The 20,215-nt window shown below is 39.5% G+C and overlaps 1 protein-coding gene across 1 annotated transcript in view; it reads left to right on the top strand.

The window, feature by feature from the left end:
• Nucleotides 1-20,215, top strand: part of Svep1 (sushi, von Willebrand factor type A, EGF and pentraxin domain containing 1) — a 199,822-nt gene that overhangs the window by 65,703 nt on the left and 113,904 nt on the right. Inside the window, exons 5-7 of the mRNA XM_055605403.1 lie at nt 744-923; nt 16,421-16,600; nt 18,723-18,917. Of these exons, the coding sequence (XP_055461378.1) occupies nt 744-923; nt 16,421-16,600; nt 18,723-18,917 (555 nt within the window). The remainder of the gene's footprint in view (nt 1-743; nt 924-16,420; nt 16,601-18,722; nt 18,918-20,215) is intronic.

The following is a 20,215-nucleotide window of genomic DNA, read 5'->3' as shown; positions in this document are numbered from 1 at the left end:
ACAGCACATGGTAGATGTGTTTTACACGCTATATTAATTAGACTGTTTCGGGTTTTTTGTTTGTTTGTTTGTTTGTTTTACTTTCTTTTTTATTTTTGTTGTTTTGTTTTTTGAGACAGGGTTTTATCTGTGTGGCTCTGGCTGTCCTGGAACTTGCTCTGTAGACCAGGCTGGCCTCAAACTCCAAAAGTCAGCTGGCCTCTGCCTCCCGAGTGCTGGAATTAAAGGTGTATGCCATCACTCCAGACTGTTTATTCCTTCATTATTTCATTTTACCTTAGTAGAGAAAATATTTAGTGATCTATGAGAGTCAAGACTGGGAATCAGGGTTATAGCTTATATGCATATCGGTTATATGGTAACTCATGTGCTTACCACACGTGAGGTCCTGGAGTCCAGCACCAAAGCTGAGGGAGAAAGTCTAGGGAATCTTCATTTATCTATGCCATTACCAAAATAAACCCTTTGAACTTTAAAAAGTAGTGTTTGTATTACATTTTAATTTGTAGTTAATATCTACAAATATGTAAGGGTTTTTCCACCAAACACACTTACAAATCAGATGGATCAAATGGGAAAGCTACGGAGAATTAAGATATGTAAATATGGATGTATTTGTAGACAGACATACAGTATAGATAGACAGATAGATAGACACCATGCTTTGCTAAATAAACTAAAGTAATGCAGTTCAAAATGCAAAATCTGACTTTGCTTTTTGCTTCTCTCTCTGTGAATGTTAGTTGTCCACTGTCCTGCCCTGAAGCCTCCTGAAAATGGTTTTTTTATACAAAACACTTGCAAAAAACACTTCAATGCAGCCTGTGGGGTCCGATGTCGCCCTGGATTTGACCTCGTGGGAAGCAGCATCCATTTGTGTCAACCCAATGGTTTGTGGTCTGGGACAGAAAGCTTCTGCAGAGGTATGCAGTCTGGCCAGTTCATATTTTTTCTTGGTAGTCTTGCCTGACATTCCTATTTAAAGTCTAATGGACTGGACAGTTATTTGTTGATTTTCCAATCTCAGAGAACAAACTCTTAAGAAAGTGAAAATTGTAGGAAGGTTGAGAATTGCTACTTTTGACTGATGCCATCATTCCAAACTCTGCCATCCATATTTCTGTGGTTAGCCAGCAAAGAAAAGGTTTGTCTAGAGCAGTAATTCTCAACCTTGGGTTACAACCCCCACAGGGGTCACATGTCAGACATCTTACATATCAAATATTTACATCACTATTCATAACAGTATCAAAATTACAGTTATGAAGTAGCAACAAAAATAATCTTTCAGTTAGGGTCACCCCAACGTGAAGAACATTAGGAAGGCTGAGAACCACTGGTCTGGAGGTAAATGGGCAGGTTACTCAAACTTCAGTAGAGGTAACAAGAACATCAGAAGAGGTGAAAAGTTCTGCGATAGTCAGACTGGGGGCTAGATTCCTACCACAAGATGGGACTTGAGTTATCTCAGAGTCCTACAAGGGAAGCACCTCAGCTCAAGTGTCTCTAGCTGTAGAAAGTGGAGAATTTATTAAGAAGCGATCCCAAAATGTAAACTTGTACAACCACTCTGGAAATCAATCTGGTGCTTTCTCAGACAGCTAGGAATAGCGCTACCTCAAGATACAGCCATACCACTCCTAGGCATATATCCAAAAGAGGCTCAAGTACACAATAAGGACATTTGCTCAACCATGTTTGTAGCAGCTTTATTTGCAATAGCCAGAAGCTGGAAACAGCCCAGATGCCCCTGCAACTGAAGAATGGATGCAGAAATTGTGGTACATCTACACAATGAAGTATTACTCTGCAATGAAAAATAAGGAAATCATGAAAATCAGGTAAATGGTGGGACCTGGAAAGGATCATCCTGAGTGAGCTGTCCCAGAAGCAGAAAGACACACACAGTATATATTCACTCATATAAACATATAACATAAGATAAACCTACTAAAATCTGTACATCTAAAGAAACTAATTAAGAGAGAAGACCATGACTAAAATGCTCAATCCCCATCCTGGAAGGCAGAGAGGATGGACATGAGAAGAAAAAGAAAACAGGAAACAACCTAGAAACCTGCCACAGAGGACCTCTGAAAGCCTCTGCCCTGCAGACTATCAAAGCAGATGCTGAAACTCATGGCCAACTGTTGAGCAGAGTACATGGAATCTTATAAGAAGTGGTAAATAGTAAAATCTGGAGAGGACAGGAACCCCACAAGGAGAGCAACAGAACCAGAAAATTTGAACACAGGGGTCTTCCCAGAGACTCATACTCCAACCAAGTACCAGGCATGGAGATAACCTAGAACCCCTGCACAGATGAAGACCATGGCAGTTTAGTGTCCAAGTGGGTTACATAGTAATGGGAAGAGGGACTGCCTCTGACATAATCTGATTGGCCTGCTCTTTGATCACCTCCCCCTGAGGGGGGAGCAGTGTTGCCAGGCCACAGAAGATGACAATGCAGCCACTCCTGATATGATCAGATAGACTAAGATCAGAAGGAAGGAGAGGAGGACCTCCCTTATCAGTGGATTTGGGGAGGGGCATGTGTGAAGAAGGGAGAAGAAGGGTGGGACTGGGAAGGGCTTATGGGGGGATACAAAGTGAATAAAGTGTAATTAATAAAATTAAATTCAATTAAAAAAAAAGAAGCGATCCCAAGGAGCCAAGTCAAGCCAGCAGAAAAGAGGGTGGGAACAGCAGTGGGAGTCATGGATTCCACATCAAAGACAGAGTAGTGTCTCAGATCACCCCCACTTGGCTATCCCTATTACTTGAATTCCTAGTTCTTACAACTACACAGCCCCAACCTCCAAAGGCTTCATAAGACAGGAAAGAGGAAGCTTTCCAAGGGAAGGGAAGAATGACCAAGGACTTGAGGACCTCCCTCCAACAGCCCAGCCCCCAAAGCTGTTCCGTATAGGGTACTAGATTTGAGACATAGGTATATGTAAAAACTAATAATTAATTTTTCTGAAGTTCACATTTAGTTGAACTTCTTGTTGGATTGATTTGTTCATTACTAAACCTGGCAGCCTTACTCTGTCCTTGGCCAGCGCTCTTTGCTGAAGACTTGACTTCTCCAAGACTCCATAATTCACCCAGATCACTGGGTAAAGGATGCTGCCTCCTGAGAACCCTTGTGTTTCCATATCCATAGAGAAAGCTCACTGACTCACCATTCCAAGAGCATTTCAGGGTTCCACAAACATCTGTTATTTATGTTTATTAGCCACTGACACTGAACCGGTAGTAAATAGAAAATTGCAAATCAGATCTCTCTTGTATCCTGCAAAAAGTCAAGGAGAAACTATGGGCAGCAGGTTGAACAAAAATGGCTGACAGGGAAGCATGGAAAATTGAATGAATGAGCCTCAAATGCAATTGCATCAAGAATAGGAAGGGACAGCAAGATGGCGGCAACCAGTGCATACTGTATCTAATGGGCAAAAGATAAGAGACTGCGAAACTGGTGAATAAACAGGAAGCTGAATCCAAAGCAATGACTTTGGTGCTTCACAGATTGGAGGGGACATCGGGGGAGTTGGGGACAATCAGATCCATCTCCCCCTCCTCCGTGGCCATCTCCTCACCTGCCCTTTCTGCATACTCAAGCAAGTGCAGGCCCTCAGTTCTATAACCCTCTGCTCCAGCAGCGAGACATCAGGTCCTTCCTGGTCCCCCAAGAACAGTGTCTGGATTTCTGGGACAGCATCTCAACCTCCAAACCACAGTTCTACTAGTCCCCTTGTGTAGATCAGGTGGACAATAAAATCATATGAATCCCAGAACCAAGATGGCAGAGCCCAGACAAATCTGAGTCCCAAGAGCACAGCATCTTCTAGTTTTGTAAGCCACAGCTCAGCTGCCTTCTGAGGCACTGAAGCCCCATCGGCTGCCATCTGAGGCACCTGAGCACCCTTGGCTGCAATGTAAGATGCCCAAAGCCCCACCTTCAAGGCACCCACACCTGTGCCCCTGCCCTTCAAGGCACCGGTGACCATGCCCTGCTTTATGAAGCCCCAACCCCACGGTGGCTGCATCTGAAACACCAGCACCCATTTGTGTCCCCCTGGACCTCTCTCGTCATCCTGAAGACTACTCTAGACCCCAGAGATGGGTGGATTCAGTCTTTGGTGCAGCTTTTCTAGTTGAGGACACCAGCAGGTCCTTACAAAGGCCCAAGAAACACAGCAGGTTTCAGAAACAAACAGCCAAGGCTATGGACAACCAGATGGCTAAAGGCCAGAATAAGAACACAATCAACAACAAAAACAACAGGACATCATGGCTCCAATAGAACACTCCTTCCCCCCCCCCAAAAAAAAAACAATGGATATTCTAATACAGCTGAAACACAAGAAAATGACCTTAAATCTATGCTTATGTAGTTATTAGAGGCATATAAAGAGGAAATGAATAAATTTCTCAAAGAAATACAGGACACTACAACCAAACAGAGACCATCAAGGACAGACTAGAAATCACACTCAAACAGGTGAAGGAAATGAATAAAAATGTTCAAGACCTGAAAACAGAAATAAAATCAATAAAAAAACACAAACTGAGAAACCCCTGGAGATGGAAAACTTAGAGAAGAGATCAGGAATCACAGAGGTAAGCAATACCAACAGTATACAAGAGATGGAGGAGAGAATCTCATCAAAATACAATTGAAGAAATTAATACATCTCTCAAAGAAAATATTAAAATGGAAAAATTTCTCACACAAAAACATCCAAGAAATCAAAGATACCATAAAAAGAAGAAACCTAAGAATAATAGGAATAGATGTAATAGAAGATTTCAGACTCCAAGGTGCAGAAAATATTTTCAAGAAAATCATAGATTTCCCCAACCTAAAGGAAAAGACACCCTTAAACATATAAGAGGCTTACAGAACACCAAATAGACTAGACCAGAAAAAAAATTCCTCCTGCCACATCATCAGAACACTAAATCTACAGAACAAAGAAAAAATATTAAAAGCAGAAAGGGGAAAACGGCAAGTAATATATAAAGGTGGACCTATCAGAGTCACACCTGACCTCTCAATAGAGACTATGAAATCCAAAATGGTCTAGACAGGTGTCATATGGACATTAATGTACCACAGATGCCAAACCAGACTACTATACCCAGCAAAACTTTCAATCACTATAGATGGTGAAAACAAGATATTCCATAACAAAACTAAATTTAAACAATATTTATGCACCAATCCAGCTCTACAGAAGATACTAAAAGGAAAACTCCAAGCCAGCAAAGTCAACTGCACCCAAGAAAACATAGGATATAAACAATTTCATAAAAGCAAAACCAAAAGAAAACAAGTACCCAAACATACTATCATCACAATAAAAGGAACTAACAATCATTGGTCACTAATACCTGTCAATACGAATGGACTCAACTCTCCAATAAAAAGACACAGGCTAACAGAATGGTTGTAGAAACAGGGTCCAATATTCTGCTGCATTCAGAAACACACCTCAGCAAAAAAGATAGACACTACTTCAGAGTAAAGGGTTGGAAAAGATTTTCCAAGAAAACAGACCCAAGAAGCAAGCTGGAGTAGCCATCCTAATATTTAATAAAATAGATTTTCAAATAAAATTAATCAAAAGAGATGGAGAAGGACACTTCATTCTCATCAAAAGAAAAATTTACCAGAAGGACACCACAATCCTGAACATCTATATCCCCAATACAAGGGCACCTGAATTTATAAAAGAAACATTATTAAAGCTTAAATCACATATTAATCCAATATCTTAATAGTGGGAGACTTCAGCACCCCACTCTAACCAATGGACAGATCATTGAGAGAGAAGCTAAATAGAAAAATAATGACTCTAACAGAAGTCATGAATCAAATAGATGGCATGATCAAATAGACCTAATAGATGTCTACAGAACTTTTCACACAAACACCAAGTATATACTTTTTCTTAGTACCACACAACCTTCTCCAAAACTGACCGTATAGTTGGTCACAAAGCAAACCTCAACTCATACGTGAAAATTTAGTTAATTCATTGTTCTTCATCAGATCACCATGGATTAAAGCTAGACCTCAACAACAACAGAAACAACAAAAATCCTGCATACTCAGAGAAACTGACACAACTCCCTGCTCAATGATCAGAGGGTGGAGGAAACAAATTAAAGACTTCCTAAAATTCAATGAAAATGAGAGCATAACTTACCCAAACTTATAGGACACCATGAAAGCAGTGCTAAAAGGAAAGTTCATAGCACTAAGTACCTTCATAAAAAAATTGGAAAGATCCAATATTAGCAACTTAACAGATCACCTGAACGCTTTAGAAAGCAAAGAAGCAAACATACCCAAGAAGAGTAGACAACAGAAAATCATCAAACTCAGGACTGAAATCAATAAATTAGAAACAAAGAGAGCAATACGAAGAAATAACAAAACCAAGAGTTGGTTCTTAGAGAAAATCAACAAGATAGACAAACCCCTAGCCAAACTAACAAAAAGACAGAGAGGAAGTACTCAATTTAACAAAATCACAAATGAAAAGGGGAACATAAGGATAGACACTGAGAAAATCCAAAGAATCATTAGGTCTTACTTCAAAAGCAAAATCTAAAGCAAATGAACAATTTTCTTGATAGATTTCACCTACCAAAGTTAAATCAGTAGCAGGTAAACAGTATAAACAGTCCTATAACCCCTAAAAAAACAGAAGCAATCATCAAAAGTCTCCCACCCAAAATAAAAAAAAAATGGTTCTAGCACAGATTTCTACCAGACTTTCAAAGAAGAGCTAATACAAATATTCCTCAACCTATTCCACAAAATAGAAACAGAAAAAACATTACCCAACACCTTCTGTGAAGCCACAATCACCCTGATACCTAAACCACACATTCAACAAAGAAAGAAAATTTCAGACTAAACTCCCTTATAAACATTGACACAAAAGTACTCAATAAGATACTTGCAAACTGAATTCAAACGTATTATCCATCACGATCAATTAGGCTTCATCCCAGGGATGCAGGGATGGTTCAACATATGGAAATCCATCAATGGAATCCACCATTTAAACAAATTGAAAAAAAATCACATGATCACCTCATTAGATTCAGAAAAAGACTTTAACATTTTAAAATCCAACACCCCTTCATGATGAAAGTCTTGGAGAGATCAGGGATACAAGGCTTCTTTAGGGGTACCTAAACATAATAAAGGTTATATGCAGCAAGCTGATTTCCAACATCAAATTAATTGGAGAGAAACTTAAAGCCATTCTACTAAATCAGGGACACAACAGGGTTGCCCACTTTCTCCATATCTCTTCAATATAGTACTTAAAGTTCTAGCTAGAACAATAAGACAACAAAGGAAGATCAAAGGGTTACAAACTGGAAAGGAAAAAGTCAAAGTATCACTATTTGCAGATGATATAATAGTGTACATAAGTGACCCCAAAAATTCCACCAGAGAACCCCTACAGCTGAAAAACGGCTTTAGCAAAATGGCTGGATACAAGATTAATTAAAAACAATCAGTAGCCCCCTATATATAGATGACAAATGGGCAGAGAAGGAAATTAGGTAAACCATATCCTTCACAATAGCCACAAATGACATAAAGTATCTAGGGGTAAGTCTAACCAAGGAAGGCAAAGACCTTTAAGAACTTCAAGTCTCTGAAAAAAAAATTAAAGAAGATATACAAAGATGGACCCCATGCTCATGGATTGGTAGGATTAACATAGTAAAAATGGCCATCTTACCAAAAGCAATCTACAGATTCAAAGCGATCCCAACCAAAATACCAACACAATTTTCACAGGCTTTCTAAGAACAATTCTAAACTTCATATGGAAAAACAAAAAAGTACAAGATTAGTTAAAACAATCCTATGCAATAATAAAACTTCTGGAGGTACTTCCATACTTGACCTCAAGCTATACTACAGAACAATAGTAATAAAAACTGCATGGTAATGGCACAGAAATAGACTGGTTGATCAATGGAATTAAGTTGAAGGCCCAGAAATAAACCCACACATCTATGCACACCTGATTTTTGACAAAGGAAACAAAACCATACAATAGCAAAAAGACAGCATCTTCAACAAATGGTTCTGGTCTAACTGGATGTCCACATGTTGAAAAACTCAAATAGATCTATATTTATTGCCCTGCACAAACTCAAGTCCAAGTGGATCAAAGACCTCAACATAAAACTAGAGACACTAAATCTGCTAGAGGAGAAAGAGAGGAAGAGCATTGAATTCACTGACACAGGAGACAACTCCTGAACACCAACAGCTCAGGCTCTAAGATTTACAATTAATAAATGGGACCTCTTGAAACTGAAAAGCTTCTGTAAAACAAACCACACTATCAATAGAATAAAAAGGCATCTAAAAATCAGGAAAAAATCTTCACCAACTCTACATCTGACAGAGGGCTAATATCCAGAATATATAAAGAACTAAACACCAACAAACAAAATAACCCAATTAAAAAATAACCCAATTAAAAAAGAGCTAAACAGAGAATTCTCAACAGGGGAATCTCGAATGGTGGAGAAACACTTAAAGAAATGTTCAATGACCTTAGTCGTTAGGGAAATGAAAATCAAAACAACTCTGAAATTCCATCTTAAACTTTAAATGGCAAAGATCAAAAACTCAAATGACAACACATGCTGGCAAGGATGTGGAGAAAGAGGAACACTCTTCTACTGATGGTGGGAGTGCAAAATTGTACAACCACTTTAAAAATTAATATGGTGCTTTCTCAGAAAACTGGGAATATCCATATCTCAAGACCCAGCTATACCACTCCTGGGCATACACCTGAAAGGTGCTCCACCACACAACAAGGACATTTGCTCAACCATGTTCATAGCAGCTTTATTTGTAATAGCTAGAAACTGGAAACAACCTAGATGTCCCTCAACCGAACAATGGATAAAGAAACTGTGGCACAATGGAATACTACTCAGTCATTAATAACAAGGAAATCATGAAATTTGTAGGCAAATGGGTAGAACTAAAAAAGATCATCCTGAGTAAGATAATACAGATCCAGAAAGACGTACATGGTATGTACTCACTTATAAGTGGATTTTAGTCATATAATACAGTATAGACATTCTACAATGCACAGAGCCCAACAAGATAAGTAACAAGGAGGACCAAAGGGGGATGCATAAATCTCACTCTGAAGGGAAAAGAGAATAGACATAGGTAATGGTTGAAAAGTGGGAACAGGTAGAAGAGGGAGCTCAGGAGAAATAAGGGTGGGGATCAGAGCTGGGAAGATTAGGGGTGGGAGGGCAGAAGGCCCGCAGTGAAAAGGGAAATGGTGGATGGCGGCATCTCTGCAACAAGCTGCAGACCTAACTCAGAATAGGCCTCTGGGAGGGTATGAGGGGAACTGTAGCTAAGACTCCTAGTAGCAAGAGTCATGAAGTCTAAAGAAGATACCCTTTATGTAGACAATACTCCCAGTGGACAGAGGACATCACCAACCCACCCACAAAAACCTCAATCCAAAACTTACTCTACCTACAAGACCTGCAGGGACAAAGATAGAACAGGTAGAATAGAGATTGAAGGAATGTCCAACCAATGCCAGGCCCAACCCTAAGACCTACCCTATGAAAGAAAGCCAAGAAAGAAAGTCATCACTATTAATGACACTCTGATATGCTTGCCGATGGAAGCTTACCAAAGCTGTCCTCTTAGAGGCTCCATCCAGCAATGGGCATGAAACAGATACCGAGACTCACAGCCAAACATTGGATAAAGCATAGGAAGTCACTAGAAAAGGGGGAGGGGCGATAAATGGACCTAGAGGTGACAAAAGCTCCACAAGAAAAACATCAGAGCCAATCAATCAGGGCCCAGAGGGGCCTGTGGAGTCCGAAGCACCAATCAAAGGCAACGCATTGTCTGAACCTGAGTCCTCTACGTATAAGTAGCTGATGGTCATCTTAGGCCTCGTATGATCCCACTAGTTAGTGGAGTGGGGAATATCTCTGACATGGACTATGTTACCTTGTTTTTGATCACTTTCCCCTGATGAGACTTCCCTAAAAGACCACAGGGGAGAAAGAAGAACTCAGTCCTCATGGGAATAGATGAGCTGGGGTGTCTGGGTTGGGGGGGGGCCTTCCCTATTCTGAGGAATAAGGGAGAGAGCATGTGGAAGAAAAGGTGGAATTGGAAGGAAAGGAGGGAGAGGCGTTTGATTGAGATGTAAATTGAATTAATTTATTAATAAAAATGGAAAAAAGTAAGAGTAGGATTCCAAAGAATTGAAGGAAAATCTAAAAGTAATAAGATTCCTTATTGTGAGAAGGGGGGATATCAAAACTATTTACTTAATGAAACCATAGTTAAAAGCCAAATTAATAAACTGAGAAATATAACCTGAGAAATTCCCTTGTAAGTAGAGAATAATTTCAAAGATAAAAGAATTCTGAAAAAAAAAATGATGCGATGGAAGGCTAGCCACTAGAAATGTTCCTCTCTTATTAGGAATTCAGAGAGTGAGTGGAATTGAGGAATAACAGTAACAAAAGATCAAAGAATATTAACCCAAGGTGAAATCCTGAAAATAAATATGCACAACCAAAGCCTTTAGATCTGGTTTAAAATCAGTTAGTGCATGCCAGGAAAACAATATTAAAAACAGACTGATGTCTGGAAATAATCTTAGGGACATATCTGAATGCTCCAGAAAAACACAAAATAACATTGGCTTCCTAGTTACAAATAACATTACCTCTGAGAGGGTCTAGCTAGCCTGAGGCTATTTACTGAGTGTTTGAAATGTCTAGAGAATACATTTTTAGGATTCTGAGAGAAAAGACTTAGAAATTGATTTCCAGTCTCACAAGCCAGCAGAGATGTGTGATAGTAAAGGAAGGTCATTTTCTGTCAAGAAGTAAAACCCACACATCCTTACTGAGATAATTGTTCAGACCACATCTGAAATATTTTCCTTGAAGTCACCAGTTATTGGAAGTTACCAGTTCTGTGTGAAGAAGACTGACATTTTAACTTTCTACCTATGAGTCCTCAAGGAAGAAAAGTGGAGTGGACAGGTCCTGACCCTGCCTCCGTGCCTTCCATCATCTAAGCCCAAACATTCTGTCCTACATTAAAAGCCATAAAAGCCCGTATAGCACCGTCTCTGAAAGCTGTTCCCTTGCAAGCCTTGTCTCCGGCCTTTGTTCTTCATCTGCATAAACCCTCATCTCTTATCTACCCTTCAGTCCGAGAGGCTTGGCCCTGGAGTGTTCATTAAGGTCTTCTCATTCTAGCTCTTAAGCTGTGTCAGGGTCACTCAAGGAAGCTAGTGACATATTCTGTAGGTCAAACCCTACACAATTTTGGAAAGAAACTGAAATTAGAAAGGACAGAAGAGAAGTCTACATCAGGGAGTCCCTCATGACTCAATCTGAGATCCCAGGCCTGTCAAGCTTTAGAGGTGAAAGCCACCAGGCATTCAGACACATTCTGGGGAGTCTAAAAGTATCTTGTCTTCTGTGTAGCCATGCCCCTGTGATTCAGCCAGAAGTGAACATGGGCCACCATTGGTCACCAGGATTATCAATAAGAACATGGAGGCAAGTAGGGAAAAGTTGGAAGGCACTGGGCCTCCTTGCATTTATCCATTGCTGAATCTGACTATAAGGACCACCGCTATACTTTTGCCTTCCAAAGCAAGTGCAGGCTTCTTTTCGGACTAAACCTGACTTGGGATTACAATAGGGATTCTGACCAATGTATTTCTAGCTTGACCAACCTGTTACAATACCGCCTACCACAGCCATCTGCACTGCTGATTAACTGCTAGACTGTTAATACAGCATTGTTAATATAGAGTTAATATAGAATGTATTTTTTTTCCTCTCTATCACAAGTTATAACTCTGGTAAAAGAAAATTTCAATTTGACAAAGATGCATATTGATAAACATACTATGTACAACAGTAAAGATATATGCTGAGGCCTGAATGAACCACCCATTAAAAGAAAAAGTTGTTTGTTCTCTTTTATGTAACTTCAATTGCTATGCTAATAGAGACATATTGATCACAATATGGAAGATTTGGCAAGACTATGGATTGTCCTAAAATCCCTGCATCTTCACTGCCAAAGCCACTACCTAGCTCACCTTTAAATAGACCTTTCCTGAATGAAGATCCAGGTCCTCTGCCATGTTATCAATAACTTACAGATTTACTGGAGATCCAGTACAACAAAACATATACTGTGCTTCATCAAATCTAAAATCTATTTTTCTGTTTTCGTGTCTGTAAAATTGGAATGCACCTTGAAATCAGCAGCAGTAAGCAGTTCCATGGGCATGACTGTGGCTTTATTAGTGGCTCATAAATAATGGTGCGTTTGGGAGTCTGTGATATTTCCACTGGGCAAGGCTGGCTTCTGTTCTGGGGGGTTGGGCAGATGGAGAAGTAGTATTTTACAGGTATAACATAAGGAACAAAGAATAATTTTCATTATGTCATATTTTTATAAAAATCTAAGATTGAGCCAGGAAAGCAAAAATCTTTTATGCTACACTGTCAATTTTATGTAATGTTTAATGATGGACAAGCCTCATTTTGGTTCCTCTTAGTGGAGCACTTATTTCCCCTTCATAAAGCACTCACAATCATTTTTAATTTTCTCTGAATCATGTGTTTCATTCAAAACCACTAAGGGAGTCTTCGGTCATGCTTCAAGAACAACTAGCTAAAACCTAGCAGTGCAGTAAATTAAACACTGGAATGCTAGGTTTTTTTTTCCTGAGGAAAGGGTTTCAACATCAAAATGCCCACATTTAACATCAGATTTTCACTATTTCTAGTAGTAAACAGAAGCACAATTTGGAGATTGACAGGAAACATATATCTGGAAAAAAAATAATATTCATCTTTAAGACGAGACCAACAGTACATCTGTCATTGTCTGTTTTATAGACAGTTCTCTTATAACACAAGACCGGGTTCCTGCATATATTTTCCAATTTTAGACATTTTTCTAAATTATTAACTGGTGTATAATCTGCTCATAATAATTGTGTATTACAGAGTAGAAGATTCGATACATTACACAATGTGGCATGGTCATATCAGAGTAAGTTGCTAGTCTCTAAATCAACTGTATATGAATTTCTTTAAAACAAATGTAAATTGAGAAACAAAAAAATTGTAAGTTGAATCTAGTAATTAAATGTGTACCTATGAAAATGAGATAAATTATCCTTAGTCATCAGGGAAATGCAAATCAAAATGGCCCTGAGATTTCACCTTACACCCATCAGAATGGCTAAGATCAAGAACTCAAGTGACAATACATGCTGGAGAGGATGTGGAGAAAGGGGCACCCTCCTCCACTGCTGGTGGGAATGTAAACTTGTACAAACACTTTGGAAATCAATCTGGCACTTTCTCAGACAATTAGGAATATTGCGACCTCAAGATCTAGCTATACCACTCCTAGGCATATATCCAAAAGATGCTCAAGTATACAGCAGGGCATTTGCTCAATCTTGTTCATAGCAGCTTTATTCGTAGTAGTCAGAATCTGGAAACAACCCAGATGTCCCTCAATGGAGAAATGGATACAGAAATTATGGTACATTTACCCAATGGAATACTACTCAACAATTAAAAACAAGGAAATCATGAAGTTTGCAGGTAAACGGTGGGAACTAGAAATGATCATCCTGAGTGAGGTACCCCAGAAGCAGAAAGACACACATGGTATATACTCACTTAATCATGCTAAAATCTGTACACCTAAAGAAGCTAAGCAAGAAGGAGGATCCTGGGTAAGATGCTCAATCCCCATTCAGAAAGGCAAACGGGATAGACATCAAAAGAAGGTGAAAATAAGGAACAAGACAGGAGCCTACCACAGAGAGCCTCTGAAAGACTCTACCCCACAGGTTATTAAAGTGGACGCTGAGACTCATAGCCAAACTTTGGACAGAGTGCAGGTAATCTTAAGGAAGTGGGAGACAGAAAGACCTGGAAGGGTCTGGAGCTTCACAAGGAGTACAACAGAACCAAAATATCTGGGCCTAGGGGTCTTTTCTGAGACTGCTACTCCAACCAAGGACCATTCATGGAGATAACCTAGCCCCCCTACACAGAGGTAGCCTGTGGCAGCTCAGTCTCCAAATGGGCTCCCTAATAAGGTGAGCAGGAGCTGTCTCTGAATGAACTCAGTGGCTGGCTCTTTGCTCATCTCCCCCGAGGGGGAACAGCCTGACCAGGCCACAGAGGAAGACTATGAAAGACAGTCCTGATGAGACCTGATAGGCAGATGGAAGTGGGGGAAGTCCTCCCCTATCAGTGGACTAGGGAAGGGGCATGGGAGGAGATGAGAGAGGGTGGGAGGGTGGGATTGGGAGGGAATATAGGTAGGGCTACAGCTGGGATACAAAGTGAGTAAACTGTAATCAATTTAAAAAAAATTTTAATGTTAATAAAAATTTTGAAAAAAGAAAATGGGATAAATACACACTCTTGAATAAAGACTGTAAATTGTTGTTAAATGGACTGAAATTACTATGTTTGCTTTGTTTTTCCCTTGAGAGCAATAAAAGTGTATTAAAAAACAACAACTGAGAATCAATATAGCATATATCTGGCACACCAACACAAATTAGACATCCCTAAAAGATGTTACAAATCCATTTCACCTAGGTTTGGAAAGTTGTGGTTTGTTTTTGAGTTTTTTGGTTTTTTAACTGAACTAAAAGCAGTTGCGTTATATGAGTTTCCATTTTATACATTTCAATCATAGGAATTTATCTCGCTTTAAGCCAAGCCAGCAGTAAGAATGATACTATGCATGATGGACACATTTGATAACAGGCAGAATATTTTCATATGTATTTATTAATAGTTGACCTCAGGCCAAATTGTCCTAGTGATAACAGAAGACAGGCTTTCATATTTACCCTCTCGTTTAATTCTTGAATTTTCTTTAGGGAGTAATAAATCTGAAATTTATATTTAATTCATTTAATATTTATGCTCTGCCAACTGATGTAATTTGGATGAGTTCCCACAGAATAAATTCTTCCAGTAACTTAAGTAGAATGTGAACTTGAATATTTTGAATGAGCTTTCTATCCTATTCTTTCACATTTTTCAAAATAAACAAATACACATTCTTGCCAGAAAAAAAAAAAAACTAGCTTGTGCATAGAAATACACTTGGAGTCCTCACCATATTCTTGATTTCCAAACATCAGTACTGCTGCACAGTACTATCTGCAATCAAACTGCGCTTAGCTCTTTTGTGAGGCCTTTTTTATTCAGCGTCTTTCCATAGAGAATTGATAAAGGATGAATAGGTGCTGCATTGAAAGAATTTGACTTGGTGTCCTATCAAAGTTCCGAATACCAATACCTTTTGGTTCAAGGTTACGCTCTCATCTAAAAGGAAGACAGCATAGATAACCCAAAGCCGGTGGAAGAATCCCATGCTCATCAGAGACTACAGTTCCTTTACTGTACCTAAACCATCATCGTAATGCATCGTACTTTTCCTATAGTGCTGGTGAATACATAGCAGTTTGCTGGCGTAGTCTCTCTCATGCCTTTATTTGTGAAATAAAAAATAAGGGAAAGGGAAAACAGAATAGCACCCCAACAATTGGAAAGTCTCACTCAAATTCAGCTCTTAACATTGGCTCTTATTAAGTGCAGTGAAGTGGGGAAATATGACTGGCACATTATGATGCTATATTATGCTGCAAAGAATGGCTACTGGGTGAGCAATTCACAGGCTCTGCTACCACGGGTGGACACAAGCTATATTATGACATTACTCAAGATTAGCACTAAGAATGAGGTTTTGTGATGAGTATAGGAGGAGAAAGAAGAGGAAACTCTGAAATGAGTATACTGACTATCAGACAGTAAGTTACTAGAATTTAAGATTACAGAAATTGGGCAGTTTTGCAAAAGCTGGAACTATTGAAAAGCCCAGGATGTAGCCCCAAGTCTAAGAACTAAGCTGATCAAGTTTCTATCCCGAGAAGAGAAAAACAATTTCTTTTGGAACATAGCCTGGAAAAATTATAGCAGAGGCCCAACTGAAGGCTGCAGGTACTTCTTTTTGAAAGCCACCCCTAGCCTATGACTGTCATCTCTTCAGAGCTAGACTACTCACACATTTTAAATTCCCCACCATGGGCTACAGACTGCATCATAGTTATGCAAATAAAATGGAGGTTAGTAAGGACCCACAATTTTAAAAATGAGGGTGCAATATTTATCTCTTGACACTTAAGAGGAAGTTGCCTTGTTTATAAGACAAAGCCATTATTAAAGTAACAAATTCCTCTTCTCTCTGTATTCAGTAAAATATAATTGTTGACATTTTCTACAGCGAGAACATGCCCACATCTCCGTCAGCCCAAACACGGCCACATCAGCTGCTCCACTGTGGAAATGTCCTACAACACCATATGTTTGGTTACCTGTAATGAAGGCTACAGATTAGAAGGAAGTGCTAAGCTTACATGTCAAGGAAATGCCCAGTGGGATGCTGCAGAGCCCCGGTGTGTGGGTAAGTGGCCAGAGGTGTGAGATCTGAGCAGTTCATTTGTCTAGGATTCTGAAGATACCTGTAACTGAACACATGGTCTTGATACATATGGATAAGCGTGTACATATGCATACACATGGTACTGTAGATGCATTTTCAAATGCATTGTTAAGTCGCTCTAAGCCTTCTAGCCTTTTTTGTCCTTTCTTTCCAGATGACAGCTGCAAAATTTCAAGTGCCCCCCCATTAGGCACTCTTCCAGGCACAGCTCAGCACAACAATGTGCCCAGTCATAATCCCCTAACTCCACCACACTCCACAGAGCGAGAATACACTCTCGTTGTTAAGAATACTCCAACCTTGAATTCAGTTTTCTAGCTCACTGACGTGTATAGCTTCAGCTGCCAAGGCGTGCGTGAATGCATGCATGATCACATGCACACACACACACACACACACACACACACACACACACACGGGGAGGGAGAGGGAGGGAGAGAGAATAATTTAAATGAATGAATGGATATTTAGAAAAACAAATGTTTTCTAATCATTGTATTTGTTGAGTATGATTTGTTCTCACCTTGTTGAAAGGACGTTACAGCGAACCAGCAAATTTAAAGTTATTTTTAGAAAAAAAATTCAAAAGCTGAATGTTTAACTCCAAAGTAAAGAAAACTACATACAAAGCTGTTCACACTGCCTGTGGTTTCTAGGGGATGCACATTCTTAAGTGATTTTTAAAAAGAAAACAGAAATGCAGACAAAAGTCACTCATAAAAGTTGGCAAAAATACTATCAGGGTATAAATCATCTCTCCATAAATGACTGAAGGGAGACTTTTTCAAATTAGAAAAAATACTAAACTCATCTAGACTGTGTGTGAGCACGCACATGCTTGGGCTCATTCACAGCACACACATGGGGGGGGGGGTCAGAGAACAGGTTTTATGGGGTGGTTCTCTTCTTCCTCCTGTGGGTTCCAAAAACTGAACTCATGCCATCAGGCTTGGTGGCAAGTGCCTTTATCTGAGCCATCCTACTAACATTTCCTAACCTTGAAAGGGCAGTAATTCCCATACTATGTAATTTGGTTAGAAAACTAATTCACATTAATCTATTATTGTTTTGGTAACTGCTAACAACAACAACAACAGAAACCCTGAAACTATAAGCTAACTTTATATATAACTAATAACAAATATAAGCACCCTATATCCAAAAGAATATTCTACCCATAGAAGCATATTTTATCCTAGATATTCAATAAGGGTTTAAAATGAGGAAATTCATAAATGTAACTCACTGCTTCATTACAATAAATAAGAAAAAGTTTTACTTAGTATATAATAGGGGATTTGATGTCCTCTTCTGACCTCTGCAAGAACAAACATGCACATGGTACATATACAAACACGCAGGTAAAATACATAAAATATGGTGGACACATAAAATAATGTCCACCATAAACCTGCAACTATCGTGGAAAAACAAGACAGTTTTATAGAAACTGGGAAAAGAGAATACATCATCATCCATTATTATTTTCTCAACTATACTCACCTAAAAATAGACCCCAAAAGCTGATAAAAATAAAATCAATTGATGAATACATCACTGAATCCATGAAAGACGGAATGCAGTTCATCCTTCAAATGCATTCATGTCATCAACAGCAAATGAAGTTTCCTGAAGCAGACGATAAAAGTCAGAATCAGCAAAATGCTAGAGACTTCCAAGGTTTTGATACAATGCTAGAATATCAATAACAACAACAATAAATAAAGGTCTGGGAATATAGCTCAGTTCATTTGATCCCACATAAAACCAGGTGTTGCGGTTCATGCCATCAACTCTACTGCCCAGCAGGCAGAAATAGGAAGGTGAAACATTCAAAGTCATTCTTGGCTGCATGGCAAATTTGAAGCCAGCCCAGGCTCCATGAGGCCCTATCTCATAAAGAAAACAAAACACAAGCAAATTAAACAAGAGATAACCAAAGAGATAGTTCCGTACACAGTCATTTAGGGGTGAGTTGTCAATCTAAGGTAGCACCGTTATATTTGGGAATGAGATAAAGGGAATCTGTGTCATTTCTAATTTGGGGGAATCCAAATAACATACTGTCATTTCTCTGAAACAGAACGTCATTGTGCCACCTTCCAAAAGCCCAAGGGTGTCATCATATCTCCACCCAATTGTGGCAAGCAGCCAGCGAAGCCTGGGATGACCTGTCAGCTAAGCTGCCGCCAGGGATACATTTTATCTGGAGTCAGAGAAGTGAGATGTGCCACATCTGGGAAATGGAGTGCCAAAGTTCAGACAGCTGTGTGCAAAGGTAGGTGTCTGCGTGGGAGAAGAAGCAAATTCCTCGATAAGGCACATGAGTGTTCGGTAGGGCTACCCCTCTGTGGGTTATGCTGTGAGCCCATGGTAAAATGGGAGATGAAAACCAGTTATGTACTAGGAAGGGTTCTGGTTCAAAAAAGTGAATTTATAAAAATCCACTTGGGAGAGAATGACAGAAGAAATGGGAAAATGAGGACGATACCAGTGCTGAGATCAGCTGAGAGGTACTGTGGGGAAACAGACATCTTTGAAGAATGTCTCATGCATATAATGCAGATGAGACTGAACTAGCTTAAAGGAGTAATAGCCACATGTACTCTGATGCCTGCACCTTATTACATTATCGTTTATCCCATGGTGAAAAACACTGCTAAAAACAAGGAAAAATTCTAAGACGTAAAAATAGTGTATAGTCAACCACTCTGGAAATCTATCTGGCGCTTTCTAAGACAATTAGGAATAGTGCTTCCTCAAGACCCAGCTATACCACTGCTAGGTATATATCCAAAGTTTGCTCAAGTACACAAAAGGGATATTTGCTCAACCATGTTTATAGCAGCATTATTTGTAATAGCCAGAACCTGGAAACAACCTAGATGTCCATCAACGGAGGAATGGGTACAGAAATTGTGGTATTTTTACACAATGGAATACTACTCAGCAATCAAAAAGGAGGAAATCATGAAATTTTCAGGCAAATGGTGGGACCTAGAAAAGATCATCCTGAGTGAAATATCCCAGAAGGAGAAAGACAAACACGGTATATACTCACTTATATAGACCTATAAGATATGATAAACATAATGAAATCTATACACCTAAAAAAGATAATCAAGAGAGCGGACATGGGGTAAGATTATCAATCCTCGTTTAGAAAGACATATGGGATGCTCATTGAACATATGACAGGAGTCTACTGAGCGCATTTGAAAGACTCTAACTAGCAGTGTTTTCAAAGCAAAGACTCATGACCAAACCTTTGGCAGAGTACAGGGAATCATAAGAAAGAAGGGGAGTTAGTCTGATGAGGAAAGGATAGGAGCTCCACAAAGACCAAATTTATCTGGGCACAGGGTCTTTTCTGAGACTGACATGCAACCAAGGACCATGTATGAATGTAACCTAGAACCTCTGCTCAGATGTAGCCTGTGGTAGCTCAGTAACCAATTGGCTTCCCATAGTGAGGGGAACAAGGACTATTTCTAACAGGAACTCAATGACTGGCTCTTTGGCCTCCCCACCCCCCAAGGGAGGAGCAGTCCTGTTAGGCCACAAAGGAGAGCTTTG

Source organism: Psammomys obesus, unplaced genomic scaffold, assembly GCF_907164565.1.
Source record: "Psammomys obesus unplaced genomic scaffold, mPsaObe1.curated_primary_1811, whole genome shotgun sequence".
Classification (NCBI taxonomy): domain Eukaryota; kingdom Metazoa; phylum Chordata; class Mammalia; order Rodentia; family Muridae; genus Psammomys; species Psammomys obesus.
Note: the sequence above shows the minus strand (reverse complement) of the source record. Positions and strands in the feature narration are given on the sequence as shown.